Source organism: Prionailurus bengalensis, chromosome D1, assembly GCF_016509475.1.
Source record: "Prionailurus bengalensis isolate Pbe53 chromosome D1, Fcat_Pben_1.1_paternal_pri, whole genome shotgun sequence".
NCBI classification, from domain to species: domain Eukaryota; kingdom Metazoa; phylum Chordata; class Mammalia; order Carnivora; family Felidae; genus Prionailurus; species Prionailurus bengalensis.
This window is the reverse complement of record NC_057346.1, coordinates 53931929-53945152: the sequence shown is the minus strand read 5'-3', so window position 1 is coordinate 53945152 and position 13224 is coordinate 53931929. Positions and strand designations below refer to the sequence as shown.

Below are 13224 nucleotides of genomic sequence, written 5' to 3'. Positions count from 1 at the left end.
AGAACATCTTAGTGGCTTCTGTGATTTCCAGCTCTAAGGTTTGGCAGTTCCTTTCAGTCATTTGCTTTGGGTTAGGATAAAATAAAGTCCACATACAAACTCATCAGGAAATAACCTCAGATAAGTTATCTAATGAGACTTAGAAAATTGATTATTTAGGGATGCATGCCATTTACCATTATTTGATACATATAAATTCTACTGAGCATATAATTTGGCTGTAAGTCCATAGATATATAACTCAATGAAGACTACAAGGGTTAAAAAAAATTTGTGTAGTATTTCAGTTTTAAGCGTGCGTGTGTGTGCGTGCACACACATGCACACACACACACTTTCATGTAATTGTTGTATCAACTCTGAGGAAAATGATGTATGAGTTCATACAGAGTAAACGGCTTGTCCAAATCATACACGTAAAGTGCTACAGTTGTCAGGTCTCAGATTCCCAAATCAGCAATCCTCACAAAAACTCTAATAGACAATATTGCCTTTTGAGTCCAAAATTACCCGTCCTTCAGGTTTAGCTACATTTGCATGCTCATCTTACACTGGAAATACCTTCTTCCACTTTTCACTGTGGAAAAGGTCAAATGGAATTTAAAAATATATCTGTATTTTTCTTTCAGAGGTATCAGAAATCTATTTTATTATTAGAGAAGTTACAAACATCTACTATAAACAACAGTCATTAGTTTAAATAATTAATACATCCCATTTGCTATTTTTATACTTAAAGATCAGCAGTTATTAAATGTTACTTTTTGCACCCTGTCTGATGAAAGATTTCAATTCAGAACATTAACTTAATATTAACTCAAAAAAGACCCCAAAAGGAATATTTTCTTCTGTAATGTTTAGTAAAACGGTGAGAATAAGATGGGCATTTATCATAGATTAATTGGAAAGGGAGAAAAGATCCAACATTTTATTTTTAGCTCCTAGCTGTTTCTCAGAGGTCACAAAGAGCAGTGCTCTAATGATTAAAGACAAAGTAAAACACACGATCTCATCCTGTCTTAAGAGTCTGAAAGGACCTCTGAGACCACAGTTCAGTTTCTTCATTTCTTCTTAATTGACATAATAGATTTTGAGATTCTACCTGCTGCAAGTATCTTTTTGAGAGAGTTCATTTTTCCATGAATTGCTCTCAACTTTCTAAGAAAATCATGATCACTTCTATTTTTCATAGGTCATATCTTAGGGCATAACAATTACATATTGAAAACTTTTGCATTTCTATGCTTCAAACATGTATTCTCTTATATGCACATTCACACGCAGTACCTCTTGCACAGGGTGATTTTCTTTAACTGGTCTTCCAGCTATAAAACACACGAATGAGTAAATCTTGGAAAAGGGATAACATCTTTGATATTGTCAATTCCCAAGATGCACTGCAGATAGCGTTCAAATCCCATCCCAAAGCCTCCATGTGGTACAGATCCAAATCGACGGAGGTCCAGATACCTGATTTTGAAAAGAGAATCATCACCTATTAGATGCTGTATTGTATCAGATGTCATGATAGAATTCTACATTTCAAAAATATTTTGCAGCCATTTGTTACCATCTACATCATTTTTTTTAAATGTTTATTTATTTTGAGCCAGAAAGAGAGAGAGAGAGAGAGAGAGAGAGAGAGAGAGAGAGAGAGAGAGAGAATGAATCCCAAGCAGGTTCCGTATTGTCAGAGCAGAGCCCAACATGAGACTTGATCTCACAAACTATGAGATCATGACCTGAGCTGAAATCAAGAGTCTGGTACTCAATCAACTGAGCCACCCAGGCACCATGATCTACATCACAGTAGTAAACAAATCTTTTCCCTCCAAAGATAGGTGAAGAACAAGTTATAATGAGCTGTCCAAGGTAACTCAAATAGCATTCCTGTCATGCATTCATAGGCTTTGGTCACTTGATCCTTTTTAAGTTATTTATGTACTTATATGCAGAAAATTTGCCTCATGAGGCTACAGAAAATGTTCTAATAACTTTATTAATTTTCTTGAAAATATATTCTTCTTCTATTTTTGTTTGTTAATGCTTTTTTTTCCCTACTAAAATCATGTTGTTCAATACAGAGAGAAGAGTGAAGAGTTTTGCCTGATAGGTTATAAAATGATACCCTCTGTATTAGATTGTAAGCTCTATCAAGAACAGGAACTGTGCCTTATTCAACCATTTTATCTCTACTGTCTGCTCTGGAGTAGATGCTTCCTCCATGAAGATTTGTTGTCTGAAGGCACAAAAATATACTCTTGAACGCTAGAGTGAAATTTCCAGCCCTGTGCCTCAAACCTAGTATAGTATGTCCAAATCCATTTTTCTGGAAGGCTAGATAGCCTACAAAACCTAGCTATACTAATTCTATTCCCATTTAAAATCATGTGGCTAGAAAATGGTACAGCCATGATTCAAACTCAGATTTCAATACACCGGCTTGTCATAAATTTATTTTAGGAAAGGAAGGAGGAGGAAGACTTTATAGGTATTTTTATTATGTCATTTGGTGGGGGATTTCTTTATAGCTTCTTGAATGATTTGTAAAATCACTTCCAGAATAAAACTTAAGTGCCATAGCCAGTAGTCATTTGGATCCTCAAGAATAAAGACTATTACCTAATTTACCCACTATCAGTAATAATGACCACATGTATTGGTATTTTAGGCAATTAAGATTGAATATGGATCTTTCTAAAATAAAAGAGGAATTGCAACTGGGTGAGTTACCACCAAGCGAGGGATCAATGAACAGGAGTATCTAGTATAAAACTTCAGACCAGTAAGAACTATCAGGAATAATGGAAAAAGCACAATCTTGAGTAAATGAAATGTTTGGTAGCTGAATTAACTTCAAGTTTACAAGGCATGGGGGCAGGGCATACTTTGATATACTGAGAAAATGAGATGAAAGGCCTATCAAGCCACCTGCCACAAACACCTGCAGGATCTGGGCTGGCTGCTAAAAGTCCAGCAATAGTTTCAGCTGGCTCTAAATTTCTCATACATCGATGTCAAAACACTGGCATAAATGGCTGGAAACTGAATTCAGCAGATGGATTTAGTCTGTAGCATTTTTCTTGCCCTTGCTTTGATATATAGAAAAATCCACTTCTAAAAAACAAGTTTTCGAAGGAATATGTATTTGTTAGATTGTTGTTAAACTGACTCTACGGCAGACAGGTTACAGAAGAGATGGCACAAAAATTTGTGGAACTAGTTACAGATGTTATTTGCATATGGCATGGAGAAATAGGAAGTGAGTAAAATCTTTAGACACCTGGGGTGGTTACTCACAATGTAGTGGAACACTAGCAGAGATCGCAGACTTGAAGGTTTCTAAAATCCCTTCCACCTTTAAAATACTGTGATTACCAGATAAAAGGAAGCAGAGTAGAATAACAGAGATTTATATTTAGAGATCTTAAGAGTTTGAATACTTTAGCTGGGACAAGAATAGTACTGAAATGAGTAAGACCAGAAAGGCCTACACTTATTTAACAAACAATTAAAATTTGTATTTAGCTAGTTTTTGCATACTATGAAGATTATCTTGTAGACAGACAAAAACAGGCAAAACGCATAAGCTTGCTCAATCAGGGGGCTCATCTACCTCATAGCGAGACTCAGAACAAAGGAAAGGGGAAAGGAAACTAGCTTTTACTGAGGTTCTATTCTAGGTAGATACTTACCCTGTATTATTTCATTTCATCCTCACAATAATCCTCTTAAGTTGATATTATCATCCCATTTCTGAGCCAAGAAAACCAAGACTCAGAGAGATTAAGTATGTCTAAAGTCACTATTGGTACTGAGAACAAACTGAGGGTTGATGGGGGGTGGGAGGGAGAGGAGGGTGGGTGATGGGTATTGAGGAGGGCACCTTTTGGGATGAGCACTGGGTGTTGTATGGAAACCAATTTGACAATAAACTTCATATATTGAAAAAATACAAAATAAGAAAATAAAGTCACTATTGGTAAATAATAAGGCATTTAAGGGTCATGACCTGCACATCATTTTAGGCTTCTGCCCTTCTGTAATCTAGGTATTTCAAAAGGCAAGTGTACAATTTGACCCTTCCTTCTCCTGAGGACAGCAGAAGAATTAATAATATTGTTGGTATTATTACACCAAGATCCTGAAGGAAAGCTACTATATAAAAATATAAGTACATAATTTATATGTATTCAAAAGTACTTGAAGAAAGGGTTTGCAGAAAGAAAACCAGAGCAATTCTGGAGAAGTAAATGTATGAATGCAGACAAGTGCTCTTTCCTACACAGCACAGATTTCTACAGACTTTAGGGATCACTTCGCTCAAACTCTAATTTCACATACAGAGAAACTGAAGCATAATGGTTAGGAAAAAAGCCCCAGCTCCATGTTTCTGTGTGCTCTTGGTTAAGTTAGTTAATATCTCTAGACCTTAGGTCTGGAGGGGTAATAAAAAGGAGATAAGAATAGTAACCAACTCGCAGGGTGTTATGATAATTACATAAGAAAATATACATTAAAATTTTAACACAGTTATCCAGCAGCACCCAATAAGTAATAAATAAATGGCAGCCACTATCATTACTATTTTTCCAGGATTCAAAGACAATAAATAATCTGAGAACTGAACTATTCATTTTTCTTAACAATGTTTCACAGTGCCTTGGGAATACACGTAAAACCTGTGTAACAATCAGACCAAACAGCTATAATAAGAATGATTAAGGGTCACATTCTTACCATTGGTAGGCTTCCGTTAGTCCTGATCTGTAAGAGGAAAATAACAAAATTCTTTCAGAGAATGGCAAGAAGATAAAGATACTAACCACCAAACATTTATTCTGGGTTGTATGCAAAGTGCTCTTTATAAAGAAGTACACACAAAAACCTGTGCTCTCAAAGAACATGCAATACAGTTGAGAAGCTGAACCTTTAATATGGTAAGAAAGCTAACGTATCCAATAGCCTAAGGTGTTATCAAGTGAGTGGCAGAGACAACAAATGCTACAGGAAGTATAGTCCAGAGCCCAAAAGAAGGGGTCCATGTCAGATGAGCTTACTGTCCTGTGACATAAGAAAAGCACCATAATTATGGGTGCTGGGAGGCACACAGAAGGAACACAAAGACACAACTTTCATTCTGTAACATTGAAATAATAATATAGATTCTGCCTCCAGAATATGGTTGAAAATTGTTTTCTGGCCAATTTGAAAAACGCTAATAAAGTTTTAAGCTCTTAGTACTCATGAAAATTAATTTCAGCCCTTTAAAGCTCGGCTGGCTCGGTCGGTGGAGTGTGCGACTCTTGACTTCGGTGTAGTTATGTCTGAGACTCACGTTGGGTGTACAGATTACTTAAAAATAAAATCTTAAAAAAAATTAATTTCAGCTTTTTAAAAAAATGTTTGGGATCACAGTGCATCTGAAGTGATAAAGACTATGAAAAAACCAGATATACAGAAAACATGAACAGAAGTCACAGATATATCCCTAAGATAGGGAAACACATATAACCATTTCATTAGGAAAGATAAATTTGGATATAATCAGATATTAGGTAAACATGTAATGTTATGAGGAAAGGTTTCCTGAAGGAAGGAAGCAAGCAAAGAAAACAGACCAATTAATCTTTCAACAGATGAGGTTTCTTGCCATGTGTGATTTTTATTGTGCTTAAAAAAAAACCCAGAGAAATCTTAAAATTCTTTCCATCTAAGGAGTTTGACCTTTACTTCAATTCCACAATTTTCCCAGGACTTTCTAACATTATAGTAGTAAGGAATTAGGGGCCTAACTAACAAAAAAGAAGCCTCCCAGAACATATTTATTCCCTTTCTTCTGGACCCTGACCAAATAGAGCAGTTCAAATGATTGGGATTACAAAACCAAGTTACCTAACAGATTTATAGGTTGGGATCTTGGAAAAAACATCAACTTTTTAAGCACTTCTCCACTAGGAAAAGAAGAACTTACAAATGGCTAATTTTACAGGATATTTTCAAAGTATTATGGCTTTTCCAGGTTACTCTGAAACCCAGTATTATCTGGAGAGTAGGAGAGTGGGATTAAGCCTTCAGCATGGGAAAAACTTTTTTTTTTTTAAAGTCTGGCACAGCAAAAGTGGAAACCATGGAAAACAGAAGTTTATAACCTTGGTTAGTTTAGGAAGTCATTGTGGTTTGTTGGCAAACCACGCATGCATAGGAGTGGTAGTTCAATTAGAAACACAATTCTCTACTTCTCATCTCCAAAACATTTTCTGCATTTTATGGATTAATTTCTAGGTCTCAAACAGCAAGTTAAAATAAGTTATTCAAATAGCTTAATCAAGACCCTTACATAGCAGAAAACCCAAGGAAGGGAAAACTGCTTATTCTAAATGTTAGTTTAGTGGATATTTTTAGTATCTTTCTTTCTCCAGCTTTATCCTTTCTCTGGTTCAGAGTCTGTCTTTATGTCCCTATAGGAGTCTTTGTTTATGTCCCCAATCATAATTTAGAGTAAATAAAAAAGTACACAGAGAAGAGAAAAAATGAAGGACAAGCTTTAAGGTTGGCTTCTATCATTAACTTTTAAAAAAGCAATTTCTGGGGTGCCTGGGTGGCTCAGTGCTTAAGCGTCTGACTCTTGATTTGAGCTCAGGACATGATCAAATAATTCATGGGATGGAGCCCCGTGTCGGGTTCTGCGCTGACAGTGTGGAGCCTGCTTGGGATTCTCTCTCCCCCTCTCTCTCTGTCCCTCCCTCACTCGTGCTCTCTCTCTCAAAATAAATCAATGAACATTAAAAAAAATTTTTTAAAGCAATTTCCATAGGGAGAGATACATACAAATTAGTGGACAAGTAACACTATGGCCTTATTTCACATAACAGTTCCAATCTTTAAGACAGGGAAACTCAGAGAAGTCACATAACAACTTGCTCAAGGCCACAAAGAATCTGAGATGCAGGTCAGTCAGGCGCTGAGGCTCATTCACTCTTCTCTGTTACTTTGCCAAGACTGCCTCATCATCAATTTCTGAACTTTGTTTCTTTTAGGTCTGATCATTACCTGGCCAGTCGCTGCTCTAAGAAATGGTACCGTTCCTCTCTGAGGCTTCCTCCAAAGAGCTCTCCAACTCCAGGAACCAGAAGATCAACAGCAGCAACCTAAAAAGGAAAAAACTATAAACAATCCCACACGTTCAGAGGATTCCAACAATTGTCAGCTTCTCAAGCAAGTGGAACTTTTAACATTTTGGCGACTGGCTATTTAACTGCTTACCAGAATATTATTTATGTTATCTGTTGACATGGTTTCAAAATCAAATTTTTAATATAATCTTTAGAATAAATGGTACAGAAATTGTGGACAGTTACCTCTCCTTTCTTGCACCATGTATGCAATGTATTTAAATGTGTTTTCTTCACAAATGTGGTATGTTAATTATAAAAAATGTGACAAAAAATGTGGCAAGTATTAAAAATTATGAGATATTAAAAACACCATGCAGAATAAATTGCATTTTTTGTTTTTAGATGTTGTATTCTTTATTTTGAAAATCAGGCTAGGGAAAGTCCCACTTTGCCAGGGAGGGGTAGATCAAGCCCTGTGTAGGGCTCTGTGCTGACAATGCGGAGCCTGCTTGGGATTCTGTCTCTCCCTCTCTCTGCCCTTCCCCTATTCTCTCTCTCAAAATGAATAAAATAAACCTAAAAAAAAAAAAAAAAAGAAGTTATCAGTTTTTATTTAACTGCTTTTTTGTTGTTGAATATTTTGGTGTGTGTTGTTTGTTTTCTCTTTAATAATTTGACAATGAAGATTTTTCTTTAATTTGTGGTATTTTGGTAGGACTTGGAAAATATGTTCTGATTATTATTATTATTTTTAGTGTTTATTTCTTGAGAGAGAGAGAGAGAGAGAGAGAGACAGAGTGTGAGCAGGAGAGGGGCAGAGAGAGAGGGAGACACAGAATCTGAAGCAGGCTCCAGGCTCCAAGCTGTCAGCACAGAGCCCCACGTGGGGCTTAAACTCACGAACTGCGAGATCATAACCTGAGCTGAAGTCAGACGCTTAACTGACTGAGCCACCCAGGCGCCCCCAATTATTATTTTTTTAACGTTTGTTTATTTATTTTGAGAGAGATCGAGCAGGGAAGGGAAAGATAGAGAGGCAGGGAGAGACAGAATCCCAAGCAGGCTCTATGCTGTTGGCGCAGAGCCCAGCGTGGGGCTTGATCTCATGAACCATGAGATCGTGACCTGAGCAGAAATCAAGAGGTGGACGCTTAACCAATGGAGCCATCCAGGGGCCCCAAAAATGTTCTGATGATTAACCAAAGAAGTAAAAACTGAAACAATGAGATAGCATTTTAGAGTTATCAAAATGTGAAGGCAAAAAACCAACATAAACAGCATGGATTAGAAGATACATGAGCCACTACTCTCCCACGACTGACAAAACCTTTCTGGTCAGCAACTTGGGAGAAGATAATCAAAAGCCTTAAACATCCATATGCTGTGACCTGGCAATGGCAGTTCTAGGAACTAGTCCTAACAAAATAATCAGAGATGCAAAAAAAAAAAAAAAAAAACAAACAACAAAAAGCAAAAAACGAAAAACAGGAAAAAAAGAAAAAAAACAGAAAAGATTACTGCATAGAGTATTTGTTGCGATACTACTTACAATAACAAAATTTTGTTCAAGCATATGTCAATAGATGACAGTTAGATAAATCTTAGACACAGAAAGAAAAAAAGATTGGCATCTAAAATAATGAGATGTTAATTATGCTGCCACTGTGATTTCTTCTTTTCTCTGGTATTTTATTTTCTACAATGAGGATGTATTACACTTTTGTGTTAAGAAAATAACAGAAAACTTTTAATAGGGGAAAATGGCAGCTTCATATTTTAATTTGTATTTCTTTATTTACTAGTAATACTTAATTTTTGAGAATGTTTATTTGCTATCTATATTATTTTGTGATCTGGTAATTCTTTTTTGTGGGGCAGAGTAAGCATTATTAACACCAAGAATCTAAAGGCACAAAACTAAAAAAGCATGCAACAAATGAAAGATTAGGAACTCATAAAACACATTTTATTTATTTATTTAATTAAAAAAATTTTTTTTAATTTTTTATTTATTTTTGAGAGAGAGAGAGAGAGAGAGAGAGAGAGAGAGACAGAGTGCAAGCAGGGGAGGGGCAGAGAGAGGAAGACACAGAATCTGAAGCAGGCTCCAGGCTCTGAGCTGTTAGCACAGAGCCCAATGCAGGGCTCAAACCCACAAACCAAGAAATCATGACCTGAGCCGAAGTCAGATACTTAACCAAATGAGCCACCCAGGTGCCCCACATAAAGCATATTTTAATCTTCAATTATTATTATTATTATTATTTTTAAAGTAAACTCTACACTCAACTGGGGCTTGAACTCACAATCCCAAGGTCAAGAGTCACATGCTCTAACAACTTAGCCAGCCAGGCGCCCCTCACATTTTAATCTTTAAATGCCATATTATAGTATAAACTCTTTTCTTAAATTTTACCTCATTGTATTATTAAGCCATCACCCTGTTCTGATTTCAGAACTTTTTTTTTTCTTCTAAGTAGGCTTCACACCCAGCATGGAGCCCATGACTCTGAGATCAAGACCTGAGCTGAGATCAAGAATTGGATGCCTAACTGACTGACCAACCCATGTGCCCCTGATTTCAGAACTTTTGACTGAGATATCCTCTATAAATAACTGAGATTAATAAAGAATGTAATAATTCAAGAATGTGCTCCAAATACTGTATGTCTCATCCTCATTATTATCGTTAAAGGAGAAAAACATCAGGTATAATTTTCTTCACTTGGCTGAATTAGAATGAGAAAGAACAGAAATTCACTAATGGCTTCTACTTTTACTAAATTTCTTACCACTCAATAAGCTGGTGGGAAGACAAACAGATTTTGTCACACTACCACTGCTTATTGACCACATTTTAGTAATTCTTCTGTGAACTTGGGGGGAGTACAATGACCAAGCAGGTAATTCAGAATGTGGATTTGGTGACTCAGACGCGATGACAGGTAATGAAACACAGTTTTGGACAGGTGGACAAGACAGCCTTAGAGTAAATTGTCATGGGCTATATAGTCAATAGAGTTGGACTCCAATCAGAACCCTGCAGTTGCCCTTCCTATTCTCAGAGAAAGGGGAAGTTTCAAGGGAGTTTTTATGGCCACTGAAGGACTGGCATCTTTATTTCTCAGTATCTTGCCTTTGGACATGGCTAAAATATCCTAGAAGTTGAGACATGTGTTCAAAAATTTAACTTTATTTTTTAGGTTTATTTATTTGAGAGAAAGAGAAAGAGCAGGGGAGGGGCAGAGAGAGTAAGAACAGGGGAGGGGCAGTGATAGAGGGCTAGAGAGAGGGAATCTCAAGCAGGCTCTGTGCTGTCAGCATGGAGCCCGACATGAGGCTCGAACCCACGAACCATGAGATCATGACCTGAGCCGAAACTGAGTCGGATGCTTAACCAACTAGGCCATCCAGGTGCCTCCCCCAAATCTGTTAACCTTAATACATTGTTTTAAATTTAGACTTATAAGCAATCAAGATTAGAAAAGAATAGACAACCAAGTGGTTCTCTGGTCTTTGCTTTAAAATATTTAAAGACTGAGAACCACTACCCCTGAAATAATAGCATTCTATCTTTGGGTAGTTCTGACTACTAACAAGGGACAGGTATATCTAAAATCTATCATTTCAGGGGCGCCTGGGTGGCGCAGTCGGTTAAGCGTCCGACTTCAGCCAGGTCATGATCTCGCGGTCCGTGAGTTCGAGCCCCGCGTCGGGCTCTGGGCTGATGGCTCAGAGCCTGGAGCCTGTTTCCGATTCTGTGTCTCCCTCTCTCTCTGCCCCTCCCCCGTTCATGCTCTGTCTCTCTCTGTCCCAAAAATAAATAAACGTTGAAAAAAAAAAAAATCTATCATTTCCAAGGATTTTATTTTTTATTTTTAAGTTTATTTATTTATTTTGAGAGAGAGCATGAGTGTGTGCATGTGTGCACGTGAGTGGGGGAGGGGCAGAGAGCGAAAGAGAGAATCCCAAGCAGGCTCTGTGCTGGCAGCATGGAGTCCAATGTGGGGGCCGATCTCCCGATGAGATCATGACCTGAGCCAAAACCAAAACTCAGAAGCTCAACTAATTGAACCACCCAGGTATCTCTGCAAGGTTTTGAAGTTGAGGCAATTCCAAGCCACAAAGGTAAGCAGTAATTTCTTCTGGTACTTTTAGTGTAGGCAAAGCTTTAAAAGCCAGAGCTATAAAGGTCTACTGCCTCAAAAAAAAAAAAAAAAAAAAAAAAGATGCTGGAGAATCAGCTATCATGGAAGAACAAGAAATAACAGTCCAGCTGGGGCTGGTGGCCAATGACGAGGGAAGGAGTAGTTCTGCTTTCTCTATCCATTCATAAGAATCAAACAAGAAACTCATTTCCTGCTTGGTCTTACTGCTAATGCAACTAAAACAAGTAAAAAAAAAAAAAAACCTTTGTAAATCTTAGCACTTTCTGTGGGTCTCAATTATGTTAATTTTGAACCTTAGTTTTTTTCAATATTATTTTCAGAGGATATCTGGGTGGCTCAATCAGTTGAGCGTCTGACTTCAACTCAGGTCATGATATCTCAGTTTGGGAGTTCCAGCACTGCGTCGGGTTCTGTGCTGACAGCTCGGAGCCTGGAGCCTGCTGCTGATTCTGTGTCTCCCTCTCTCTCTCCCCCTCCCCCCACTCATGTTCTGTCTCTCTTTCTCTCAAGAATAAATAAACATTAAAAAATTTAAAAAATATATATTATTTTTAGAGGACCATGGAAGACGCATATTTATCTTTGATTAAAAACCTCCTTTATTTTAATATTTGAGTTCATTGGAGAAACCATACTGGTTTTAGACCTTTCTGTTTAATTTTTGCTTATCTAGAATATTTGCAACTGCACAGTAATAGTTGTAGAACTGGTAGCTTCTGAATCTTTTGAACCACCTTCAAAATCTTATGCCATAGTACAATATCTACATTTCCCCCCCTGGATTTCTTTAAACCTGTCTTCCTAATAAAGAAGGCATCCAACTGGTTAAGCCCAGTTATTTCCACATTAGCTATTATAAAATTAATGTGGTAGTTGCTGTATTAGTCAGGACAGGTTCGATTATGCTAATAACCTAGTAATAAACAATCCCAGAAGTTTACAACAGGGCTTCTCAATCTCAGCATTAGTGATATTTTTGGCCAGATAATTTTGTTGTGAGGGTCTGTCCTGTGCGTTGTGGGATATTTACAGCATACCTGCCCTCTCTCCACCAGATGCCAATTGCACTGCCCTAGTTCTGACAACCAGAAATGTTGCCAGACATTGCTAAATGTCTCCTGCATGCGAGTAGGGGGTTGGGGGTAGGGAGACGAAACAGAGTAACACCTGACTGAGAACCAATGCTTTACAACAGTGAATTGGACTTTTTAAACTTATGCTACATGTCCATCCTGGCTTGAAGCTGATTTAAAAAAAAAAAAAAAAAAGTCCTCTTTATGAGGTATTGCTGACTGGGCAGATGGAAAAAAAGCACAGACAACTATGTATTAAAGCATTTGTCGAGGAGTAATGCATGTAGATCACGTTTGCTCACTATTCTTTGGCCAATACAAGTCACATAACTCATGCTGATGGAGCAGGGAAGTACAATCCTGGGAGAAGTGGCAACTACTTATGTACATTAGAAAAGTTTACCTTGTTTCCTCCCCTCTCCTTCACCTTCCACTTCCACTCTCCCAACCAAATCCTCATTGTTAGCTATAATTAAGGTCAGAATAGCAGTTCTCCTATTTTCTTCCACTCTACTCTGGGAGAGGAACGTATCAAGCAAAAGGAAAGAACTTATCAGAATAGGAAAGAACTTAACAAAATAGCCTATTTTAATTGAATAAAAATTTTAGAAGACCTCTGGATCAAGTCCCATATCACTCCTAATTTTGTGACATGAAGGGAATACATACATCATCTACGTCCATTCTTTGGATGGTCTGAAAATTCACACCTCCAGGTGGATGAATTTCACGTTATGTTTTCTTGACAAAGAGTAAAGCTGCTTCTCCTCTTAAGAGAGATGTACCTTTTGAGTAAGGCATTCCTTCACAATGCCTCGTGGATGTTCCAAGACCAAAGGGTGCCGTTTCTTTTTTATCAAGGAC

The 13224-nt window shown here is 37.4% G+C and overlaps 1 protein-coding gene across 1 annotated transcript in view; it reads right to left on the bottom strand.

Moving 5' to 3' along the window:
• NARS2 (asparaginyl-tRNA synthetase 2, mitochondrial) overlaps nucleotides 1-13224 on the bottom strand; it is a 134768-nt gene that overhangs the window by 8390 nt on the left and 113154 nt on the right. Inside the window, exons 12-14 of the mRNA XM_043580121.1 lie at nucleotides 7054-7151; nucleotides 4741-4767; nucleotides 1288-1470 (exon numbers count right to left, since the gene is read on the bottom strand). Of these exons, the coding sequence (XP_043436056.1) occupies nucleotides 1326-1470; nucleotides 4741-4767; nucleotides 7054-7151 (270 nt within the window). The 3' untranslated portion in view covers nucleotides 1288-1325. The remainder of the gene's footprint in view (nucleotides 1-1287; nucleotides 1471-4740; nucleotides 4768-7053; nucleotides 7152-13224) is intronic.